Source organism: Ylistrum balloti, unplaced genomic scaffold, assembly GCF_031769215.1.
Source record: "Ylistrum balloti isolate Yb309-2 unplaced genomic scaffold, AGI_CSIRO_Ybal_v1 Utg369876, whole genome shotgun sequence".
NCBI classification, from domain to species: domain Eukaryota; kingdom Metazoa; phylum Mollusca; class Bivalvia; order Pectinida; family Pectinidae; genus Ylistrum; species Ylistrum balloti.
The window spans coordinates 1,526,174-1,552,773 of NW_026782016.1; the positions used below are offsets into that span (position 1 = coordinate 1,526,174).

General features: G+C 33.4%; 1 protein-coding gene across 3 annotated transcripts; it reads left to right on the forward strand.

The window, feature by feature from the left end:
- Positions 1-395: 395 nt before the first annotated feature.
- On the forward strand, positions 396-23,238 carry LOC132546189 (SLAIN motif-containing protein 2-like). 3 transcript variants are annotated; one of them, XM_060209900.1, is made up of 10 exons: positions 396-727; positions 5,905-6,050; positions 8,145-8,162; positions 11,292-11,429; positions 11,699-11,893; positions 12,096-12,140; positions 13,678-13,785; positions 15,372-15,470; positions 15,998-16,328; positions 16,655-23,238. In XM_060209900.1, exons 1-10 carry the CDS (start codon positions 435-437, stop codon positions 16,728-16,730), a joined length of 1,449 nt encoding a protein of 482 aa, XP_060065883.1. In that variant the 5' UTR covers positions 396-434; the 3' UTR covers positions 16,731-23,238. The 3 variants fall into 3 exon arrangements, with proteins under 3 accessions (XP_060065883.1, XP_060065881.1, XP_060065882.1); XM_060209898.1 differs by lacking the exon at positions 13,678-13,785; XM_060209899.1 differs by lacking the exons at positions 8,145-8,162; positions 13,678-13,785.
- The last annotated feature ends 3,362 nt before the right edge of the window (positions 23,239-26,600 follow it).

Sequence of the window (26,600 nt, forward strand, 5' to 3'; positions counted from 1 at the left end):
AGTTAGTCTTGTTATACTTCTTATTTCTCACATCAAGTCTTACACAAAAGAGATATACAGCACTCTGGAAGTAATCAAACAAGTGATTTTCTGTTAAAAAAGACTTTCCGTTTAATTATTATTTTTTTAACTGATGATGTAAAAAAACATGTTGCTTTCCAAAAACCCGAGGAAAATGTTTTGCTATCTTGCTATTAATTTGAAGTTTGTGTTCGTTTTTCTTTTTTTTCGAATTTTCCTCAATATTGTAAGCGTTATCTCCCTTTATACAAGAATGACCTTTGTGACCTCTGTGCGGGCACCTGCTACCGGAAGCTGTGTAACACACTAATGATGTTACGCATGCTCGACAACAATATCAATATGGCGACTAAACACTGAAGTCTTACTCATGTTGTGTGTATTTCAGCGTTGTTGGTGGCATTTTAAGCGCGATGGATTCAACCGATTCAATGGTCGACCCTCAAGCGGAAGTTCAAAAGTTGCAAGACCTTGTAAAGAAGCTTGAGAAACAGAATGAAGTGTTACGTGACCGACAAAAACTTCAACTTGAGTCATTGCAAAATGGGGAAATAGAACCAGTGAAGTTTTTGCCAAACCATAACAATAATATATCAGATAAATATAACATTGACAAATCTAGGACGAAATCTGATTCTAGTGATGCTTTTGAAGATGAAGTAATAGACCTAGAGAAACTTTCCTTAAAGGATGATGAAGACAGTTGGTAAGTTTGATTACTGAACGGCACAACACAGGATTGTCTGGGCACACTTTCACAATAGTGCCTTGAAAGCTAGACAAGTTATTAATTTGGACTAATTGCATATATTCTTTATAGATATTTCACGATCTGTTTGAACACGTCATATCTGTATATTGCAATGACCCAAAATCTCTGTATAGGCCGGCTTTAATATACAGTAGATCTAGATGTATAACAGCTTGTAACGTCACATGTCATGATCACAATGAGACACAACTTAATTGTTCAGGATTTTAGAAACCATAATCACGACCATATCTCTATGATGATATACTGTATCCTAAGTTTTATGCTGCCCTTTTGCATTTCATCAGATACGAGATATTTTGAGGACAAGTATTTATATATATTGTAAAGAGAAATGGATATAGCTATCAGACATCACTTTTCAAAGTACCTAATATTATCAAATTCTGTGACCAAAGAAAACTTTGGTTATCAATGTATTCATTTTTGTTGACTTCATCCAACTATCATATTTAGACATCCATCTTTTTGTATCTGATTTATCTTATTAATGACATTTGATTTATCACTTCAGATTATTATTGCAACAGGAATTGATTTTGCATTGTTTATCCTCTACTACTTTCTGCAGGTCAGCAGTTTATTTGTAAATGTCATTGCATATGTAAAAGAGACATAAACTTTGCCATTTTAGATGGAAAAGGGACAGTAATTTTATAAATGTACATTTTCATTGTTGTATGATCAGGTTTTAACAGATATCTGTTGAATCAACTAAACATATATACCTACCTGTTTATTAAAGCCATTCAGTCATTTCATCTCGCATAATTGTAAGCACGATGCCACTTTACTTGATTTCATTCATGATTGTTGGTAATTATATGTAATTAGTATAAATAATTTAACATGCTTTTAACAAATCTTTGAGAAATTTTCAACACCAAACATGTAGGATATTGTTATTAACTAAGAAAACACTGACAGGAGTTTATGTGATTGTCGACCAGTTATTTGCCATCTTTGGATCTTGTGCACTAGATTAAAGATAGAAAACTTTTGTCAAAATATAGTTTTTATAATGATTTCAGGAGCAAAGATCATAGCGTAGCAGTGGAATGTGTCTTAAGGGAGAAAAATTATACCTTTCAGCTTCTTAAATTCTTCTCATAAAGAGTACATTAATTTAAAGTTAGTGCACTTAACTAAGGAATTATTTGATAGAATATTCATCACTCTGTTGTTTTGCTTATAATTAATTCTTCATTAATGAAGAACCACCTGCTTAAATAATCCCTGTTTAAAGACAATTCTTTCTCTAGTTTTCACCAATTTTCAGAATTTTCATCATATGTATACATGCATGTAAACATGTTGCACATTTTGAAATTTGGCATTAAGCCTCTTACACATATATATCTTTTAAGTTTTAAAAACAAACAGAATATACACATCAAATGTAAAATCTGAAAAGTTGAGTTAAATGTGTATTGGTGGTACATTGTGTATAAATGTTTGAAAATAGTTTTGATGTTATTAAAGGCTATTGGATTCAACCATCATATTTATATAAAAATTATATGTAAAAAAGACCTGATGCATATACATATTCTCATTATGTCGTGTAATTTTCACTCCTAGAGTCAATAAGATATTTATGACATGAATAAATACCACCTAAAGTATGCACTCCATAGTTACACTTTTTGATTCATATTGAGTGCATGGACGGAACTATGGGAGATCAGGTCTGTTAATACATTTTCAGTTTGTAACTAATCCTATTTAAATTTACCAGTATGTTATAAAAGTGTTAAATTCTTGCAGGTGACAGGTCTGTTGATTATTAGTATATATGTCCATATCTATTAATTACTTGAGGTTCAATAAATATTGTTTACTTGTAATATATCTGGAGTTGGTACAATGAATAAGATATTTATAGGCAATTACATAGTAAACCATTTTAAGCAACATAACTTAATCATTTGTAAGGTTTAATTTTCATGGCATTCAGTACTCTTTCAATTGGGAATCAGTCTGACTACAAAATTGACATTTCACTTAAGACTTTTTGACTTTGTGTGATTTTACTTATTAAATTATCAAATGTCAAGGGTTGCATGAAGGCCCTTATGTTTTTAATCATTTTATGAGTAAACACAATGAATTTCATTTTTTTTATCATTGTACATGTGCATATAATGCGAAGCTGTGATACCAATGATATCTCTACCAGTGCTCTTGATGTTATTACATTCACAAAATCCAATAGATAGTATTAACTCTGATGGAGATTGCTGAGATATATTTTATTATAGTCTAAATATGGTAAATCGTATGTCCAGTGGAGCTATTAGTATTGAATCAGGAGTTCTAACATTTCAAATCAGACATATAGGTCACTGTTAAAGATGTTGGTAATACCAGGTACACAGTGCCTGTGTTGGGCTCCAAACCATTTCTGTCTGTGTGGACTCAGAGATGGTGATGGGTGGTGATTAACAGGTGCTGTGTTCCTAGTAATTACTGACAAATTGAGTCTGACTACATCTGTTTGGATCATCTAGACTCATAAACATGTTCCGTATGTATGGTGAGCCTTAAAACATTACTGTATCACTGTTAGAGAAATTCTTGGCTCAGTTTGAGTAGAATGGTGATTCCTTCAGTAACTGCACACGTTTACTGATTGTTCAAATTATATTATAAATTACTAGTATATCAGACCTGATATTGAAGTAACAATAACTATCTCATATAATAATAAATGCCTTGAATCCTCAATGGTCAAGGTACAGTATTATAAGACATATACAAAGGAAGAGACAACTATAGCTCAACTGTGGTGCTCTCCACATGACAAAAGCAAGATTTGTCAAATATATTAAAAAATAGTAAAATTAGGTGAATAACTTATACCATGGTACAACAATACAGTATATGTATATTAATGATAGGTGCATCCTTAGGGTTATTCAATTTACAAGCCCACCTCCAGCTTCCTATACACTGATTCAGGTAAGATTATTGACCCCTGGAATTCCTTCAGGATAAATACAACTATAATAAATGATCACATAGAATGATAGTTATGCTACTAAATCTTTAACAAAATTTGTAACATATGTAAATACTCCCATTCTTCTAAAGGAATTAAGAGTTTTATATTCAGAGCCAAAACATTGAATGAGGCCATATATATCTGTCCACTTTGTTTTTTTCACAGTTGACCTGGTACCCCATATCGTTTTGCATTGCCACCTATTTTGGTATACATATTTTAACCACTCCTTATTGTTTATAATTATTCAGCTAGCTGGTTTGAGAACTAAGTTACATATGCAAATTGTTCTACTTGTAATTGTTGTAAGTATGTTATACTGTACAAACATATGTGGGGTTTTTTTTGTATTATGCAATTTTAAAAAGCTTAAAACTTTATGGTTAATATGATTATGTAATTCTCTGTACCTGTTATACTGGACAATAGGTAGAAATATTTCTGCAGGGTTGTTGCAGTGTATGTACAGCTAACCAATACCATGTAATTACCATACTGCTACATCTCTGCACGTCACCACCTCATGATCAGTTGGTTTTTTTTTTTCACTTTAAAACCTTCATCATCTTAAGATAATGGTACATGCCAGTTGCAACTTATATGAATTCAAGTTGTATTTAAATGCATGCAAACAAATCAACTTAGATAAAAAGTGAAAATATATATTGCTTGTAGACAAACTGCAAGGTGATGTGGGATCTTAATCATACAAGTTTTTATTTCATTAAGGTTTATCTATGAAAATTTCACATTTTAAGAAAGTGAGCAGGTAAAGGCTTCCTTTTGAAACAAATTTAATGTCCTCTTTATTATACTTTCTTATTTGCAAATTAAAGTCACAAACCTGATCAAACTGAACGACTTCTTCAGTACACTTTTATGCATGTATATAAATACCAATATATTTAATATTCATTGTGAAACCATAATTACTGTATGTCTCATTATAGATATATACAGTACAAGTTTATGGTCCTATACAAAAGCATTACATGATTGTCCTAATAATGACCATGGCATGGTAATTAGCCAATGGTAATCATATTTCATGTATAGATCAGTGACACAGTATTATAAATTTTTTCGTTGTTATCAATAATTATCTTATAATAATAGATTCACATGAGAATAGGTCTATAGATACATTAAGGAGATATATTGTCATTGTAAACATATGGTGTAAACAAAGACTTATACCTCAATGTTATAATGTGATATAATGATATAATGATAATAATATAATCATGATCATTAACTATGTATACTATGTACATTGTTTAAGTCATTCATAATTAAACATTGTAACAATTTGAAAACATACAATCATTGGAGATGGGGGTGAGTTTGTTCAAACAATTATCAACACTAGATACATTGTATTTCTCCTGTAGAATGCACAGTTATTTACAAGTACAGATATCAAATAGATAGATATATTATCTATTAACACAAACATACCTGTAAATGTTGTAACAGTACTACCTTTGACCTGTGACCTAAAGTTTTGACCCTGTAATACAACACCACATACATCAACCATTTTTACATTATGCTATCACTAATTAAGGCAATAAATATCATATTTATGTAACACATAAACAAAATATCAATGAAACAGCAGCTGCTTATCAGAATATTAACGTTTGTTGAAATGACAACATTAGATATACCATAAAAAAGTATACTCATGATCATGTGTCAGATTTTATCTTGGCTGTTAACTGATACTGGTAAGAGTATATATCAGCACCCCAAATCATATACCAGTACATCGTTACTGTACATATTTAAATTACATACATGTGTATCTGATGTGAAATTTATGTTAAACATTGATGACTACTTTTTTCAGACCAGATATACAGCACATGTGTTTGTGTTTTGTTATAAAATGCTAGCTGTATCCTTTATGTATATACCAACTCCCCATGACTAGTATTTTTTAAAACTAGTTTTGAAAATAATGTACATTGTGTACTTGTAGATATCAAAGATTACTGGACACATTGGAGGTCCTATAAGGAGTATATGTCCAGAGGAAGGAGTACGTTTTGTAATTGGAAAGAAATGACCTCTGTCACCTCATTTTCTTTAATTTATTCCTCAGGCTGTACTCATCACCCAAGCCCCCTACGCCCTTACAGTCTCGAGTCAGTCCATACAAATGGGTGCGACAGGAGTTCGACCATCCGAGTCCAGAGGTGGAATCTGTTCGCAAATCCCTCATCCACAGACTTGATGAGGCAGCACGCAGTATGTATACAGAAAGCACCAACAGAATATACCTACTGTTGTTAAATGTTTAAAACAATCAAACATCATAGGGATTAGTATTTCATTGTAAATCCAAATGTACACTATATATAGGAATATGTCTTAACACAATATGTATACTCTCAGTTAAAACTATTTAACAAATTTTTTTTAAAGGAAAAGCTAAATTAGTATTTGAATTAATTTGACTTTTGTTCCCAAGTTAAAAAATGGTCTTTTGAGGTAAATATAAAAATGAAATCCTCAAAATTTTAACTTGAGAATCATAACCGTCAGTTTAAAATTGTTCTCAGTACAAAATAAAAATGTATTACCTTTTCAGTAATAACCAGTACTTATCTTATAAATGTTATATTTCGTGACAAGAATTTGGCTCAAGAATTTTAAAAAAGTTGATTTGAACCGTGCAATTTTTACAATGATTAGGAAAATTAGTGTATATTTATGTGGTGATAATGTGTTTAGTGTTTAAATAATGTAAAGACCAGTTTAAGTTGTAAACCTATAAGGTTAATTAGGTACGTGTGTCAATTGAATACATGTATCTTACACACTATCAAACTCTGTATAGGTATAGTGTACATCCACAAAAACTACACATACACATACACTGGTATAGAGTTTGTGCATGAGGATGTCCTCGGAGACTAGATCAGACTTGGCTTTAGTGATGGTAATGCATGGAGGTAGTAGGAAGCAAATAAATTCTGTCTGCTAGCGCGTGAGACTAATCATAGTGATATATATTTATTACAGAAATTATGACAATCGTATTTATCTATTATCGTACATGGAAATCCTCCGAGGAATTCATCATATACTGCACTTTATACCTATAGTGAAAACTAACAATAATTTATTCAAAGTTGGCAATGAAACCATCCAAATAGCCTTTTGAAGCATAGAAATAAAAAAGTCCCCATATTTTCAGAAATATGCCAATCCAAATTATACAGAAGGACCCTGTTTAATTTTAAATGAACTCTCTGAATTGATCCATGTATAAATGTTTTATGAAAATAGCAACATACAAAAAAAATGAGATGTAATGTTGCCACATACAGACCTACTACAGGTTTAGACTTTCTGTTGTATAATACTGAACATGTGTTATAGATGGAATTTAATTGCAGTCATTTTAGAAGTGGAAAAGCTAGGGAAGTGAGACAGCTAATAAATAACCAACAATAGATCTAACCACTGGCCCAAAACATTACTGCTTATTCAGAGAAGAGGGTGGGCTTATTATAGTACAATGATATAGTATCTGCTGTGATTTATACTGAAACTTTCTATGGCTGCGAGTAGGCTTAACACCATACATGAAGTTTGTTTTCAGATATCACAACAGATATTGTAATTTACCATCATCTTCTCAGTGATGTATATACATATATATGTTTCCACCAACAAGAAACATTGTTATGTTAGATTAATTACTGCATTTCTGCAAACACCTCCTACTCAATTGCCTACTGGTATATATTAAAGACCTGGCAAAATTAATGTTATGACAGCGATTGTTTTTATAGACAGACAATCAAAACAACGAAGTACACATATATTGTGAAGATAATCAGGTTGTGGCTTGAAATATTTTGTATATTTTGTGTACTTATATGATAGTTTTTTTTTGTCTCTTAATAAATATTTCAGATAGAAGAACTAGATTCATGAACACGTTGTGTTTTCATAATACCTGCTCACTCTATACCAGGAAAATATACAGACTCGGTACATGTGTCTTGAAAAACATGTACGCTGGCATATACCGAATTTCTTCACAATGTCGGAAATGTAGTTGTGTCAATGAGAAAATCATAACTTACTTACCAGTTACAATTAATATAATTTTATAAAAATTACATTACAATAGACAGAACAGATACAATAATGCTACACGATCCATGTACATTAACATGACTATAAATACATGTGCACTTGGAGAGAATTGTGTGTTTTCCCCATAAACAATCAGTTAATATATTGTTCGACTACAGCTTATAACCAATTTCCTTTCCCATACATTATTGGCTATGTTTCGTGTTTAAAAAACATATTTTTGAATTTCAGGAGAAAGTGAGGATGCCAGTAAGTGTATTGTGTGTTCTAGATATTGACCCTATCATGTCCCCTCCACATTTCTGTGGGATGTACTGGTTTTCCTGAGTGCTGTTCTGTAGTCTGTAGTTTTCACTCACACAGGATATACCAACCTTCACAATAAATACATGATGCTTACATCCACAATCAATAGCTACAAGCTAGATGGGGTTTGGAGTGAGAATATAAACATTTAAGCCATGTCTGTAACAAGACATGTTACAATATGTAGATTGATGAGTATATGGTGATATTAATTAGGTGGTTGTGTGATTATAATAGTAAAACATGTAATAGGTCTGTTTTTGTAATACATAACCCTTAAGGTATAATAATGATAAAGACTGCTAATTAAGGCCAGAGAGAAAATGCAATCAGCTTGTTAAAACATTGTTTATAAATGTACATGTTATAGTACACTTTTAGTTGGGGTACTAAATTAACTTAACTTATCTTTCTACACTGTTGGATTTAATACTCTCTAATTAATACCTTTGTTTTTCAACACTGAGCAATTTTGGAAGAATGGTTTCAATATTAATCTATACTTGTGATTTCAGCTACAGTTTTATTTGTCAATACTTGTCCTTCCATGTTTTTTCAATGCTGATTTTACTGAAAACTTATACCATATCTAAACTCCCAATTAATTGGAAGTCTAGCTTATGAAACAAGTTTCTGTATCATAATTTGTGTTTGACTGGCTACCAGTCACAAAATTTCTGACAACAGCTTATCTCCCCTTAGTTTGAAACTTCTGATAAGAGAGACCAAAATTATTATTTACAATTTTGGTATTCTGGAGATAAGGGCCAGTCTGAATTTGTGTGTCGTCAATATCCAGATTTCAGTAGTGTAGTGTCTTCTAGAAATGGTTTCTGTAAAAGGTATGTTTTCATTTAGAATTTAGATAACTTTGTTCTTTGTAGAAGTGTGTCTCGAATAAAATGATCTTGTCTGATAGGTCATCATTTCTTACTCATGCAAAATTGTGTACTTTTGATTCACAAAATCAGATTATGTAATAATATAGTTTCAATATTACTAGAAAAAAATTTTAAAAGACCAATGCCAGTGTGATTGAAAAGTTAACATTTGACCTATAACATCCTTGAAACTCCAGGGGTTACAATCACTTTGCTTTCTGCACCCCTGGAACATGTCATGGTAAAATTGAAGTTTCTATATGTGACACCTTGTGGACAAGACAAAAAGACTAGTTTGATCCTTTGATGTACATCAAACAAATCTTAAGGTCAGGGTATATTATAATGGCCTTGAAGTTGGGTGTCACTGATTTATTTTCAGAAGAATAGGTGAGCCAATGATTGGTCAGTCTTTTCCTCCTGGAGCCAATCAAATTACTTTTATATCTTCAATTTTGCCATGACACAATCCAGGTGTGCAGAGAGCAATATTGATCGTAACTCCTGGAGTTTTATTTTACTAAGGATGATGTGTACATCAACAGACCTGTACATGTAATACACATACATGTTCATACAAAATACAGGTACAGCTGAAAGCTTGTACACGTTGAATCAAGTTTTCAACCTCAAATTGATGCACATTGTAATTGAATAAATTTGTTGGAATTGTAACAATTTAGGTAATTACTTCAGCAATTTTCTGCCATTTAACTGACAACTCTGTAGTTCCAGCATTATACCCCCCACACATGTAGTTAGGAGGAGGGAGGATGGTGTGTAGTAATCACCTTGTGTGGATGCATCTGTAACACAACACTATCTCTCTTGATAGATTTAGTTTATGTTCACTTCAAAGCCTCACACAGCCAAGTTTTACTCCAGATTACAGGTTTGTTGGTCAATGGTCAAAGTGAAACTGTCACTGCCTGGATCCCTTTCAATATTAAAGTATTTGTGTATGCTAAGATGACTTGTGAACACCTTGATTTAAAAACATTACAAAAACCAGGGAGTGGAGTGTCGATCTGTGTACATCCTTGTTCACTTTGCCTTTGTTATTTCAAGTAGAAGTTACAGAACAACATGCACAATTTCTCTTTACAGTTACTCTGTAAGATTGTGATGAGACAACGATTAGATCTAATCAATTATCTAATCCTTTAAGCTCATCTGATATGATGATAGTTTTCATAATTAATCATTGGTACTTCAATATTTTCTTATGTCTTACCAAAAACAAAATTCATATCATGCATTACAATAATATTCATTCTTATGCAAATTCTAGGTAAGTGAGGTATTTCAGGTTAAAGTTACAAAAGGAGAAAATATTACTGTGACAGACTCCGTCTGTGAATATTGAACACACAAACAGTCAACTGCTACAGTAGTAGTGTACATGTATGATCAGGAGGTGTATTGGAAGGCTCAGTGGATAGTGTAGGGATATAAGAAGGAAGTATATTGGAAGACTCAATGGATAATGTAGATGTATAATCAGGAAGTGCATTGAAAGGCTTAGTGGATAGTGTAGGTGTATAATCACGAGGTGTATCGGAAGGCTCAATGGTTAGTATAGGTGTATTATCAGGAAATGCATTGGAATGCTCAGTTGATAGATGTAAGATCAGGATGTGTATTGAAGGCTCAGTGGATAATATGGGTGTATTATGACAGTGTAGGTATATAATCAGGAGGTGCATTGAAAGGCTTAGTGGATAGTATAGGCGTATAATCAGGTGTATTGGAAGGCTGGATTAAGCTTGCAGACTGAATGTAGATCTGCAAACTGCCACCTGATATTAAGATTTTGCAGGTTGCCAACTTGATGTTTTTTTATCCAGCAGATGTTCCATACCCTTACCAACAAAATGAAAAATTTAAATTAGTGAAAAGTAACGTGGTCATACTGAATTATTGTTTAAAGATACATTGGCTCATACATGTACATGAATGTAAAAAATAAATGGAATATCTCGACAATTTGCTGTTTTATAATAATCATGGAGTAAATTCCTCACACTAGTAATTTATAATACTTGTGTGAGATGTTTCTACACTGTCACTATATACTTCAGATGAAAGAAGAAGAGTTTAAAATGTTACCATTGACTGGAGCTGTGACCTCTTGGACTCCACATTCCTCTAATTTTACCACTAATGATAATACATGCTGGATTCTTTTCAGTGTCAAGGAGTTGTAGTACGCCTGCTTTCCAGAGCCTGACTACACCCTCCCCTACACGAGGCTACTCACCAATGAGCCAGTCTGCTGACAGTACTCCTTTGTATAACCATAAGCCTGTGGTCAAAAAGACACATGCAGGTGAGTTGTCTGGTGTTATCTTCAGAAATACACTGATGTAACAACATGACATTGTAATTTGAAAGCAGTGAAAATTTTTAGGAAAGAACAGTTTAAGACATGATCAGAAACTATTTTATTTGTCATGCTTGTACATGCAGTTGAAAGGGTGTATTTTTTTAACTTCTTATACAGTATATATGATACATGGTGATTGTTTGAATGGATTTGCACTGTAATACTCCCTTGCTATCAAGAGGTCACACTATACAATGGTTTACCATTTACAGGAAAAATCAGTCGCCTTGACACAGGAACATTCACACGCCCAAAGAAAAGTCGAGAACCTCCGCCTCCTATTGTTACCCAAGGAAGCTGGAGTAGTCAAGATGATTCACCGCGGAGCGCTGACAGTTACCGTGACGATGACAAACAACATCCTGATGTGGCAGACATTGAAAACCTTGCAAAACAGCAGGAAGAGAGTATGTTTCAACCAAGATTAAGTATAGTAAAATTTTGTAAATATATCAGTTCAAAGATAAAATTTCACATGTAGCATTCGTCATTCTGACATAATTTTTTCTTGGGTAAATATTTGCTGGATTACAATAGGTTTTTAGCTGATTGTATTTGGTGTATGGGATAAGGATGTATTGAACTGCTATTTGTTATTCTCTTTACCAGGTTTGCGACAGAGTTTGAGCCAGACCCAATCATCTCCACGGAGAGGTAATTATTCCTGTTATGTTAACACAAATTAGTGTCGGACAAAATCGCAGTAGATCTGAATTCCTGGACACCAAGGTCTGAATTCCTGGATTTAGCTGCTTGAGGTTCTTTGGTTGCACATTTGGTATCTTAACAAGGAAACTCAAACGATGATTATTTTTTTATCAATTTTACTGTTTATTTTAAAATCAAGTGACCATTTAAATAGTGCTCTAATGCTATTTTCATCACAAGCTTAGATACCAAAATGTGGATCAAATATATATCTGGCCGAAAACTACACAACTCAGAATTATAAATTGGCAATTAAGAGATATGCATAAATAACAAAGAATGACATAAGATAAATGAATCATGGAGTGTTAGGTGAAAACCAACAATAGTGTCAGTTTGCAAGCTTTCACAGTCATTTAAGTAGTGTTTTTAACACTGTAAGGGAAGCAACTCTCAATACTTTCAGATGAAATAGGTAAGCCCAGTACAGACAGTATGAAGATCCCGAGTTCAATCCATTGTTTCTAAAATGTTTAGTTTTGTTTTCAAATGCTTATATTTCAAATGCATATGTAGTTACAATTGGTTTTGCAAAATATGACACTTTTTAGAAAAGCATGATGGTTTTTTGGATACTGGCACTGGCATTGGTATATAACAGAATGACACCATTTGCTGATGTATTTTTTGCCTTCAAATTGCAGAAATTCAAATGAAAATAAAATAAATACCTACATGTTTAATTTGTTAGGTTACAGTCAGTAATATCGAAAATGATGGAATTATTAAATAAAATTGTAGCATGCCTAAAACTTTCACATGTACCCAAATTAATATTCTTTTAACAATGATTCAGCTAGTTCAGCTTTACTGTGGTTCTGAAATTAAAAATAAATAAATATTTCACACATTTATATTTTTTCTGTGATGACATTTTAAAAGACTGATATTGAAGAAATTGTAGCACCATTTTCTGAGTTCTTACAAAAAAAAGTTTAAATTACTTATCATATCTTGAGATATTACTACAAGGTGTTGGACAAGTATTCACAGCTTTGTCCATAGATGAAAATTTTGTGTAACTATCGAATTACTGACATTTAGAGGTAAAGGTGATTAATACTGTCAGTCATAAGGACTGAGAAAATTAATGTTCTATATCTATCATTACAACTAATCATTAGATAGACCTGTTAAAATAAATCTAGACACGCAAAATTAAGTTCTCAAATGAATAAAAACATGACCATTTGTTGTAAAGCAGATGAAATATTTCTAATAAATTATATGAAAATTTCTGCCCCGCTGTATTTAGCGTTCTGATATACATTTAAACAATGATAAGAACATTTTAACATTTTTGCATATACATACATTATGTATGTTGAAATTCCTATTTAAACTGACATTAGTATATTGAGTTTAGTCAACCTGCTTTAATGTACTGGTAATCAAGCTAGGTCATTCTGAATCGTCTCCAGTAATGCTAGCTGTGGTGCAATTTTTTCATGTCAATTTCTTCCTCTTTGTCCAATCATCACAGGAAAACGGTCTCGGCAACCTGCTCAATCTGTTGCCGGGGGTAACAATGATATAGATAACAGTGCCTCAAATATGGGTTCAAATCGTTCCAGTCCCTGTAGGCAAGATGGTAAGAGGTCATGGGGTCATAAGGTCCCACGCATGATTAGCTGCTTCAGTGGTTTGGTGTCCCGAGAGAATGATTTCATGTGATTTAAGCATGATAACTTAGGAAGTTACCTTGTGAGTTAGTAGTTACCAGGTACACAGGGCTGAGGGGACCTGATGCATGCTGTAATGGAGATATGCTTTCATTGTGTTCCGTTGTAGTTATAGTGACAGAATTATTTGTTCACCTTGTCCTGAAGTATTTTTATAAACACTGGTATATTTTAGGTGTAAGGAATGTACCAATATCTGCATTTCCAGGTAAATTAGATCTATGTGATAATAACATGGATGTTGTGGTTGACTGTTCCACTTATACATATAGGAAGTAGAGGTATATCTTATTCAAATTTTTTTTTTTATGAAAATTTTTTTTTTTTTAATGCCTAGTAATCAAGAATCAAATGAATCTTGGTACACTTTATACATGTATTCACTATTCAGAAACTGATTTATGTTATTCTATAACTAGTCCTTTCAGAGTAATTATCATTAACTTAATTTCAGGGTTATTTGTCATGTAATACTATTAGTACTCCGTACAGGTCATACAATACCTGAAATCCCTATACATGTCTGTTATGGTGAGAATGTAGAAGAAATTTTCATTTCCATCCCAGAATATTAAAATCTTTCACCACTCATAAAACATGATTAATTTCGAGATTGTTGACCTATTGCTTACTATAGCTATATGTTGTATACATACTTGTGATGTAAATTCTAGTTCACTCCAGTGATGGAGTGGCTGGAGTAAGTGTTGTGGCTGTTGATAGTATGTTAAAAATCTGTGTGTCTCCTATTTGGTGTTGTGTTGTTCATGTTGTACCGTCGAGTCCTGTGTTTCTGAATAATAGGTAGAGGTGGAATACGGTCATATTTATATACTGGGTGGACAATCTGTGATTCTACAAATTGTATGAATTATAATTTGGTATGCTTAAATACAGATGTCACTAAAATTGAGTGTTCCACCCCACCTACATGTAACTCTATGTCTGGACCAGCCTTTTTTTATGATGTTTTAACTGATTTTGTACCAGTTGTAATCAGGTAGTAGATGCATCGTAATTGTCTGAGCTGTATTAATATACCATATACATTGTTTTTTGTATATATATGTATGTATAGATATGTATTAATATGTGATCATGAAGTATTGAATTATATGCCTTCTCCAAATAGTCATTAAGTCACAGTCTGAACAGCTTAATATCTGTATTGTCTTTAAAATCCTTTTGGTAATTTTTCTATATAAAGCTGATCATATTCATCCTTCGTTAATTACCTCTTTTGGAAAACGGTTTAACCAGCTCAGTGTATCTGGGAAAATAGACTTGGAGTTTAAATGTACTTCCTTTTTGAAAACGAGATTACCATTTGATTTAGGTCTGTTGGTCTACTACTTATTGGAAGCGAGTCCTGCAATTTTGTTTTCTTCAGAATCTGTGTGAATAGTTGTACATCATCGATATAGACTGACATAGAAATATGTTGATCTAGAAGTTTTTGCCTAGGCACAAGTTACTGAAGCTATTTGATTTACAGGTGAGCGTAGGAATAGTCAGACTAACAGTATAGGGTCTGACATCAGTAGTCCTCCTGACAGTCCTTATGGAAGTCAATACCTGAATCCTCAAAACCAAGGTATGTGTGATTCACCAGCCTCACAATGCATTTTCATATTCCTCTGTATGATATAGTGATAGATCTACATGTTAGTCCTTAGTCCTGTACTGAGAGAGTATGGATGGGACTCGTAGAATTTCTGAAAGCATTAAAAAATTTTTATGGTGGGACCAGTTTTTTTTTTAACAATTAAGTAAAAAAGGGCTCCTGAAAATGAATTGTAGATTGATTACTGTACACATTATGAAACCATTCCACTGAATGTAGAAATTAATATTTTGGTTGCAGTACTGTTGAAATTCTACAGAAGTGTTGAATTAACAGAGAAAAACAAATGCAGAAAAATTAATTTTTCAGTGTGTAGAAAGAATGACCATGATGATTCTGTCATATTTAGTTTGTTTTGCTTTTGACCAAAAAAGAGAACAATGACAAAAAATATGCTCTTGTATAATCACATCATTTGCAAGCTGTATCTGTGCAAGTTTTCTAATTAAGGATTTCAAATTTTCAGAGAATTTTTACTTATGTTTTACATTGTACAGGAGAAGCTACTGGGTTACGGAGGAATTTACCAAATGTCTCACGGATGAACCAGCCACCTGGCTTTCACTCCAGTGACCCTTACCTAGACAATAATTCGTCTGGGGGTAGTGATGACTGTGATCGTACAGCTCCAGAACCTCGCCAGTTATCACGCCTACAACCACAGGTGCGACCTGCTTCTCCAAACGTCAGTGGGCTGAGACAGCCTAACCAGGTGCGGCGGGGCCTTTCTCCACAGAGGACTGGGCTGCCCCAACCTGCCCGCAGGTCCATACCACGCCCTGGGAGTGCAGGGGCAGCTGGAAAGTCTGGAATAGCCACACCTAGGAGGTCAGTATTAGTAACAGTGTAAGGATCACACATGGCTTTCTCAGTTCTTATAGCTGTAATAGAGTTTTTACATGCAGTGAAAATGATGAGAATATATATGACAATTCAACAGGTTTTGTGAAGGCATACATGTTCTGTTTTGGATTTTGTGCCTCCTAGGTTTCAACAATTGACTTTAGCATTTTTTGATGAGTCCCAGAAGGACGAACCATAGGTATATGAAATTAAGTTCCTTATTTGTCTACAATGTATCCAATTCTAAGTTTATATTGAAACATGCTGTTCACTTGTGCGTACAGTCCATTAAGAACGTTATTTACTTACAGATCAGCCATACCTTCCCCGCGACCGGTTGCTGCCTCGAGAACCAGCGATGAAAGCTGGAAGGATGGCTGTTTCTGATGGACGGAGTACTGTGTATGTTGCTCTGAAACTGACAGCAGATGGTCGATGGATCTGACGGTTTTGCATATAAACAGTAGTAGACAATCCCGAAAGGGCATATTTTTGTGATTTGTTTCAAAGTCAGTTTTAATGAGTCTTTTTATGTATGAAAACAGCAGTATTGTTTGGTTTTGAAGATTTTTACATGAAATGTAACTGAACTATGAAGACTGATCCTTAATGTACATAAAGGCTGTCTGAACAAATCAATAGGAATGATTGGTGTTATCTGAGTTTTGATATTGCCTCGGCTGTAAGCAAAGTTGTCAGACCACGAACTGGTCACTACCAGAATGACCAGTATCTACAGGATAACACAAGGAAAAGGCATTAAGGAAAGCAGAGCAACATCGAATTAAGAAGTGACAGAAATTAAACATCTGGTTTTATCATCATTTTATTAGTAGAATGCAATCATTACTAACGATGTTGACTGTGCAATACTTTCAATCAGAAATTTAAACCAGAAATCCTCCCGGCTACTTCCAATCACTCACATACTTTGCTTCATAAAGTAGGCCTTTATCAGACTTATAGAAAACACTGGTGCTGCAGAGTGTTGTGACACCATACTGGAAACATGCTATCCAACAGGTAGATTCAGAAAACACTTGCTACAATCAATTTCATTTTCAGAGAAATTGTAGATTATCGTAAAACCATCTTGTTGTGTATACTGGCTTCAATTCATCGTGATATGTTTGGAGTTCAGTTCGTTTTCTTCGTCTATTTTGATTGCTACCAGAATGGATTGTATATTTAAGTCTGTATTCATGCAGTTATTAATATGATCATTTAAGTTTTCCAACTCTACCACTTTTCCCTGTAAAAAGTGTGCCCTTTTGTCTCTAAGCTTGCTTTTTTTCTCTGAGTGGTTCATGCATTTTTGTGAAAAACCATAATGAGTTTTAGTTTTTAGTGCAACATAAACAGATTTCTCTTTAGCAACAATATTACTGTTATAGCAACTAAATGAAAGAAAAATTGTATTAAGAATACTGATGTACAGAAGGAAGGGGAGATAACTTAGTTTGTATGACATATGTCTATGAACTGTAGTTAGGCCAGTTATGAGACAAATGATCAAAACTACACGGGTAATTGTTTGTTACATGTAGCTGTAGTCTAAGTTAATGTCATTAATATGTAGAAAATTCCACAACAATCCTGACTGTACTGAATTAAGGGTACCCACCCCATCCCGGTAATTTTATTAAAATTGTATATTATGTAAATAAACTGTCATGATAAATCTGATTAAGATAAATTAACAACCTGTTCTGATGTTAAACAGGAATATACAAAACAGCAAAATACAAAGAAAAAATTAATTCTTATAAATATAACAAAAGAAAACCGACCCAGAAACAAACAAGACGTAAACAAAAACCTGAAGGTGTTTGCTGTTTATTATTCTATTAAGTATAATGAACTATCATTTATTTATAGTTGAATTGTCTAAATACTAACATTAACTGTGGTCAGTACACAGATTCTCTTATTACTGTATTCATTCTGCAATACTTTGTAATTATCTCAACCATATCTGATGCTGTTCAGTGGAGTCTCTGTTATAGACCCGCCCACTGACTGAAACAAAGGGTTGATGCTGTTTAGTGGAGTCTGTGTTACAAACCCGTCCACTGACTGAAACAAAGGGTTGATGCTGTTTAGTGGCATCTCTGTTATAGACCCGCCCACTGACCGAAACAAAGGGTGGATGCTGTTTAGTGGAGTCTCTGTTATAGACCCGCCCACTGACTGAAACAACGGGTTGATACTGTTTAGTGGCGTCTCTGTTTTAGACCCGCCCACTGACTGAAACAAAGGGTTGATGCTGGTTATTGGCATCTCTGTTATAGACCCGCCCACTGATTGAAACAAAGGGTGTACCTATTGGTCCCCTATGATTATTGCAGGATAAAGACAGTAATATGAAGTACAAGATTACGAAGACAAACATCATTACAGTTAATTAGGAAGATTGTTGCCATATATTTATATATAATCATTATTATAGAATACTTTGGGTAAGTGATATTTTAGACATACCATGATTCATTGATTTGTGTGAACATTTAATAGTAAAATCAGGATTTTAATAATTTCATTCTCTAAGACCAGTATGCTGTGTGGAATTATCAAAAGTTAAATTTAGTGTTTTGGTTATGATTTCAGTAATTTTCATGACAGTTTGATCCAGCTTTTATGAAACTTCTTGAGTCCTGATATTTTTTTTATCTGACAGAGAAATATTGCAAAAAGGGTAACATAGACATAATGTGAGCAAATATATATACAATCATATGAATAGAGTTTGCCTTTCATTGTTCAGCAACTTGTGATATTCATTTGTGTGTGCATGGAGTACACTGTACTGATCGTTTCTTTAGGCCATGTTTCATTCTGAAAAGTTTGGCGGATGTAACGGTATGGTATTGTATTGGTAAAGACTGCATGGATCTGCTATTGAAGATTAAAATGATTTTATGCTGCTGAATAGGACTCGTACACATCAGCTTTATTTTAACATTGTACCAACTTCTGATTTTGGATGGAATTTAGTGAAATTGTTGAAGAAATACCATTTCCCCCAAAAAAAAAATGAAAAGAAAGAAAATTAAAAATTAAAGAACTTACCCAACCCCATACCCCAAAAAGAAAAAAGTTGACGAAACATGTGATATGTAACTGTTAATGTGCTGCCATTATGTAATTGTATAAGAAAGCCTCTCCAATGTGTATATGTGTACGAGACAAGAAACACTTTGACATTACCGTTTTGTTGTACATAATCGTGTTAACATGTTATGCTCATGTTTTGACTCGCTCCCTTTGTATGTTAAGCTCGGTAATGTAGAGCTAGTCTCTCATTGTGAACATATGTTTAAAAATTGTGGTGAATGTTGAATGATTGAAGGGAGGCAACTAGAAACACTGGTGTTAATAGTCGTTTGTAAATTATTATTGTGCATTTTATATCAACCTATTGTCTCATTTTGTATATTGGTTTGTCCTTATTTTGTTATATCTGATGGGCTAAATATACTTTAACGAACATGAATTACACTTTTTGTAATCAGTTGAAATCACAATTTAATTGAAACAGGTGATTATGATATGTAAGTAAAACCCAAGAAATATTTTTGGCTGAAGGATGGTTATATTTAAGTATGGATGTCTTTCTCCTTTCCATTCGGAGTCATCCCTAAAAATGTGAAGTTTCACTTTTATTTATTAGAATGTGAAAGTGTAATTTTTATTTGGAGTCTAATCGTGATTTGAAATATTCTGTAGCTGTAATGTCAAACACATGCCTGCTTTTAATTTAGTTTTTTGTTAAATTTCATGTCAATTTCATTGAATGTTTCACAGATTATAAGATAAAAGCATTTGGTTGGATTTTAGATTTCTGACCTTCACAAAGTGGCTTCAAATTACTATTAGAAGTATCCAAGTTATTGTAAAGAATTTCACTTAAGAATGTATTAGATACTGTAAACTTACATCTTTTAGTGGTTATGTTATTTTAGCATTTTGGTGCTGAAAATAATGCGGTACAGTATGATTGCATTTTCTGAATGTTACTCGTATAGCAATCATAGCGGATGTGCTAATTCATCATTGCGCTTATTCCAAAATGTGATCATGATTATGCGCCAAATGAAGTCCTTTTACAGTAATTCAATTCAAACTCTTGCTCATCTTGCCATGAAAATACTTTGAACCATCTGTAGGATACTGTAAGTACATATTGCATGAAAGAGGTTTGTAATTTTTCCCCCCACACTTTTTAAGTTTTATGTACTGAAAATGGATGGATGAGCATTTTGCTGTAGACAATTAGATATTTATATAAAGATGTCATTCTACTGAAATTTAACAATATTGTACTTTGATTTTAAATATGAAAAAAAGTTCGGGTTGTATTATTTAGGTCTCTGATTCTGTCATCCAGATTTAAAAAAAAAAAAAAAAAAAACAAGAAAAAGAACGTGCACTATGTATGACATGTTTGATGTTCTTGAAGTGATAATTGATTATCACCGACACACATACATGTGGATATCGTGGCACAACAATTAGTATAGGTTGTATAATACAGTGTAAAATTACAACTGAAAGTTTTTAATATAAAAAAAAAGAAATGGATGACTGGAGATGTAATTTGTCTTCTATTATGGTGTTTTGATATGCAGTAAAATGATATACTGGTAAACATATTATTGAAGGTCTGAGACTGATATTTGTAATACTGGTGTACTTTTTGTATACAGATGGAGATAGGTGTTACGCTTCCAATTTCAACAATATTTCAAAATGCTAAGAATCGATAATTACTCATCATTACATATAAAAAGTCTATTGTGGAATTTAAACGTAGATATATATATAACTGGAGCTAGGAACTTGTTACAGGATCAGTTTAACAGGAACATCGTGTGTTTGTGTAGCAACAGCTAGTGTTTTTATGACTACTTAGACTAAGGATGCTGGTATCATGAATTCATTTAGTCCATTATTTATAAACTAATATGTTACATATCATTTCTGTTTTGTTGGCAGTGTTTGTACTTCTCGTTATGAGTTTTAAAGATGGTGTAAAGTTACTTCCGTACATACAGTCTATATATATCACAGAGCACACATAATGTATAATGCCAGACATAGGGAAATAGCAGCCCTGTGTGCAGCATTACCGCAGACCTATACAAGGTATCAGTCTTTGGCAATATCAGTATAGGCGGGGAGAAACCAAAATTTTCATTTCCACTAACCATCTGTATGATTTGTGTGTCAGGATGCAAGCAGAATATTTCAATACATATGCCAGACTGAATTAGGCAATAAAAAGTCTCCTTTACTAATGATAAAGACTGGATCTAAAAAACATATTGTCTTAGTATTATGAATTCAGAGATAAATATTGTATATTTGTAATATTGCCCTTTATGAATTGATAAGATGTACATTTTTTTTAAATGATTAGCTTTTAAAGCAGGGAAAGTTCCTATTGTCCCTTCCCAAGTCATGGATACCTTACTGCTTGGATACTACTAAAGTTTTAGCTTTAATTTGCATTAATGCCAAGCACTTAAAATTGTATGGATGAGACAATGCTATTTATGGAAATAGTGCTTTTTTACTTGAATTATGCACACTTTGTTTTATGAAATCTGATTTACATTGTTTATATCCACTAAAGTTTGGAACATTCTGTATGTCCTGTAGCTACGTCACATTTAAATACCTGCTTTCTGTGTGTCAGATATCACTCGTCATGTGTGCTGCCTATGTGAACACATTCTTTGTCACAGTAAGGAAATTTATATTATTTTAATCACATGATCTCATTATTGTAGGTAACACATTTTTAGGAGCCATGAAACTGTCTGTGATGATTTCAAAGTGATGTGACCTAGAGTATTGAGTAAGTTAGGACAACTCAGGGTCGGATGAGACAGAGACAAAGAGAACGTATCACAAATAATGGTGACTGTACAATTCAATGCTAACAGACAAACGCTCTATATGTCACGGACATTTTCACTCAATTTCAATGTGTACCATGAAATATTCCAGTAAATATTGTGATATGACAAGAATATTTGTAAAATAATTTTGGTGTGAGTTGGCATTAATGGACAAATTCATGGCTTCATATGTTTTACTATATATGTTCAAATCCTTTCATTTTAATCACCGAGTCCGACTCTTGGTTGTCTCATGGTAAAGGGACTGGCTGGTCTGTGAAATCACACCATTACACCCCAGTGTGGCATTTCTAACTATAGCAAAACATGTCTGGAACATGCAATATTTATCAAAATAAATATATTTGTGTACACTCTGATTAGCATAGAAATAACACAGGCAAATTTTGATATGTGAAATTTTCAAAGAAACACGCCATTGAGGTATTCTGACATTTATAATTGCTGTCCATATAATTGTTATTTCAGTTAAAATTTCTGTATTTTGAACATTAAAAGAAGAATCGTTTTTATCAATATTATATGTTTACATATATTAAGCCAATTTTTTTTATTATTAATATAATCGGGATTTGAGATCACTAACATCAGTGTTTTAGCGATAGTAAAATTTACTCCTAGTGCAGCTATCTGGCTTTACTTTAAAATATTGAAGACACTACCATCGGCATTGGCAGAGTTAATGTTCAATAAAAGATTAAAACACCAGTAACAGCCTATCTGTAAGAGTGTATTCGGACTCGGTGATTGAGATATGTTACACATATGTGGCCTGTTAACTGCATAGTGTTGGTGACCTATACTTTAATCATTGTATACAATGGTGGAAGACTAAGTACATACCGTTAGTAGAGATATACCGAGAAAACCTCTGTATAAGAACAAATGTATTATAAATATGGCAGTGACGAGGCTTCATCAGCTTTGTCATCAAGTCACATGTCTAATAAACATGTACTTTTAAAACCCTCTCTTCTCTTGTTTACTTGTTATTTCAGCCATTGTTTCCTGGTTCAAAGTAAAACTTTATTTACATATACTAGAACTCTGTATAAAACAGAGTGGCTATTCGGGTTCAATGAAACGGAGAATGTTGATATCCGACCTAATAAAGATAGGTTTTGGATGACGGTTTAAACCCCTTTGTAAATACCAGTATCTCTATTTGTGCCGTTATACTGCCTCGTATTTTATGACATTTCTGTAGATAGTACACATGGTGACAAGTAATGCCTCGTGCTGATATTGGCATGTCCAGTGTCCCAGCTTGCTTTCAATATACAGTATTTGGTTCATTGAAGGTCAGCGTTTAATTGGAAAGTGACCAGGTATCACTATACGACCAATTGTCTTACTGCAAGCAAATATTCACGTGTACTGCGATGTCTTTGATTATTCCATGAAGCATGTGTTACATAATTGATAATTTGTCCCCTGTCATTGAAACGGAGGGATGGGGTGGACCAAAGTTTTCTTCAGTCCCTGCCTCTGTGACAGTTTTCCACCTCTGTACCGGCTACATACATTGGTGGATCCTCGTCAAATGTTGGAAATGGTGAACTGGATTCGCCTGAAAAAATATTTTTAAAAAATTACTGTAGCATTCTTGTTTATATTCTGCAATGTTGATCTTCAAATTCAACACCACTTTTTATCATTTTATTAAAGCAAGCATGTTAAAACGGGGGTTTCAGAAACAATAGAAATTTTCCTACGACCCGATCGAATCCCATTCAATCCATGAAGCTACTCGGGGCATATATTTAGGGGAGGAAATAACAAAAATCCCCAGGAACCTCCGCTGAAACCTACTTTGAATTTGACTTTGTCACAAATATAAGGTAGTGTTCACTGTTTGACAGGAAAATGTAGTAAAATTACGTGTGACACATATTGTTAGATATTTCTTTTCATACAAATACACTGCAGATTTTAACCCCAAATAGGTAGACTGCATAAGACATTGATGACGATATTGTAACATTAATCTTGAAAAACTTTTTTAATTTACATGCACATTTAGAGTAATACATGTATGTCAAGTCTTACGGTCTGGGTCCTGCCTGGCAATAACACATTATTGCAAGCAGAGCCTTATAATGAAACATCCAGGTACACTAACGATTTCTTTTAAGAACAACAATTCAGTTGTTGGTATATCATTGACATGTATCTCAAAACGAAAACTTTATGGTGAGATACGATGTGTTTATAATATAATAGGCTTGCTTTTATTCTTTCAAGAAGAAAGCCATATAGCCAGTACTCGTTCGAATACTGTGAAAGTAGTTTCCAAATGTACCTAAATATGAAACAAGGATAAAGTATAATCTGTGACACCTGTTTTGCGGAAGGCCTTCCATTATCCTCATATCTTACATTGTGTGTGGGCAACACATTCAACCGGTTCTTTAAAAAAAAAAGCAAACACTGATTTAGATTTGAGTCACAACTGATAATCGTTGTTTATTTACCAGCCAGGATATGTCATACTTCTGATAAGACATATACAATGAAGGGGAGTGTTCAACTGTTAAATCGGCCATTCAAGGTTAATCAGAACAAAGGATAAGGATTTGAAATCGAAATTTGAAAAAAAAAGAAAATCGTTCTTTGTGTTTTAGATTTTAACACTTCATGAATTAATCTATAAGTAAACATAGTGACGGGCGTAAACCTTTGCCAGAAATCAGAAACATAAATCCGTCGGTGATTAAAATGGACCTAATCCATGCTGAAGAGGTGACTAAGCCTACCTTGGTTCAGTTTCCTGGTCTGGGTTGTTATTTGACAGGTTCGGCAAACTTTGTAAGTGTTTTACGTAAATAAATAACACGTATGATGAGGACTGTTGGTTCGTGTGGTAATTACGAACAGGAAAAGCTTAATCCTGACCAAGAAGTCTGGGAATTCCCTACAGAGATATATAAACTCCACCTGTAACGGCACATTAAAGCATCTGAATTATTCGGATTGCAGATGGAAAACACGTTCCGAACAAATTTAGAATTAGATGCAGTAGAGCCGGATAGTTAATTTAATTGCATCCTACGTTGATGATACATGCGACCAAAGAAAAATCCAAAGTGGTCAAAATAAATGTCAGAAACTAGATTGGAAGGTGTACCGTGTCAAAGACGAAAGAAATTTCATGCGGACAAAGTCGTAACACAAGGATTCAATAGATTCAAGTTAATGAAAAATATGGGGAAGTTTTTTTCGGCCGTCATCGTGATTTTATTAGGAAATATTCTATTTCTTTGTTGGATTTGTTTGATGCTTGTTAGTTTGCCTGTTCGTCCGTTTTTGTACACCTTTGTTCTCATTTTCATCATGGAGATTCGGGGACATGTCCATAGACACATTTTTGTGACATCATATAACAATGGAATTTCAGCAATTATGCTTTTTTCCCAAGAGAAATCGTTCACAATCCTTTGCCTTTTCTACCGAGAGAAAATCGTTCTCGTTGCTTTACCTTTTTATCCTTCATAGGTTACGGCACATTTAGGCCCAGGAACCTCTAGAATTATTCAATATCTGGACTTCAGTGAGAAGTATGTGAAGATTCACGGAAAAACCAACAAAATCCGATATGGAAAAAATGTTTCCATTCATATTACGTAATCTGTATTATATTTTTGATGTTACATTTGAATTTTTGCAGTAGACGTAAATTAGAGCTTTTGTAAAGAGGTTTTTTCTGTTCTTACAAAAATACCAACATGTGAACATCAGCATAACCCAAACACAAATAAAACTATGGGGATATTTGAAAAATAAACCTTTTGCACCGAGATTCCTGAAAAAGCGCATGGAGAATAAGACCGGGTGATCCGGAAGAGTAAGCGTCTTCTGCTTCATCGACGACATCCGCCATGTAAAAATTGGTCAATCCAAGTAAATAACGTAACGTTCTGAAATCAGAACAAGTTATACAACAACGGAACCTACAGGCAAAGTAACGAGCTTCAATTACGTCCAGCTTCATATCAAAGTACATGTAGCTATTGAGTTAATGCTTGCTGTTGGCATTGCATCGCCTAACTCTCCCTGAAACCAGGTAGAGTTACTGAAATGAAATATCAACAGGATATATAAAATTTTAAAAAAAAATGTAAAGATAAGATTGCAATTTGTATGATTATAACTTCTGCATGACATTTTGTGAAAGTGACAGTAGTAGTTCCATGATGTTTTTCAAAGATTCATCATTCAGCATGTTAATAATTCCTACTTTGAATTAAGGATATATTTCAAAATGTATATACAAAACGAAAATTGTAGCTATTAAGTCTACAGACAATATGATACAAGGATATTTTGGATTCGG

What these genes read in the sequence shown, in the direction of transcription:
- LOC132546189 (XM_060209900.1), top strand. Translation starts at nt 435, where the DNA reads ATGGATTCAACCGATTCAATGGTCGACCCTCAAGCGGAAGTTCAAAAG. An exon ending in GGTCAAAAAGACACATGCAG is followed by an intron (nt 11,430 to 11,698) that starts GTGAGTTGTCTG and finishes TACCATTTACAG; the next exon opens with GAAAAATCAGTCGCCTTGAC. An exon ending in CCTGAATCCTCAAAACCAAG is followed by an intron (nt 15,471 to 15,997) that starts GTATGTGTGATT and finishes TACATTGTACAG; the next exon opens with GAGAAGCTACTGGGTTACGG.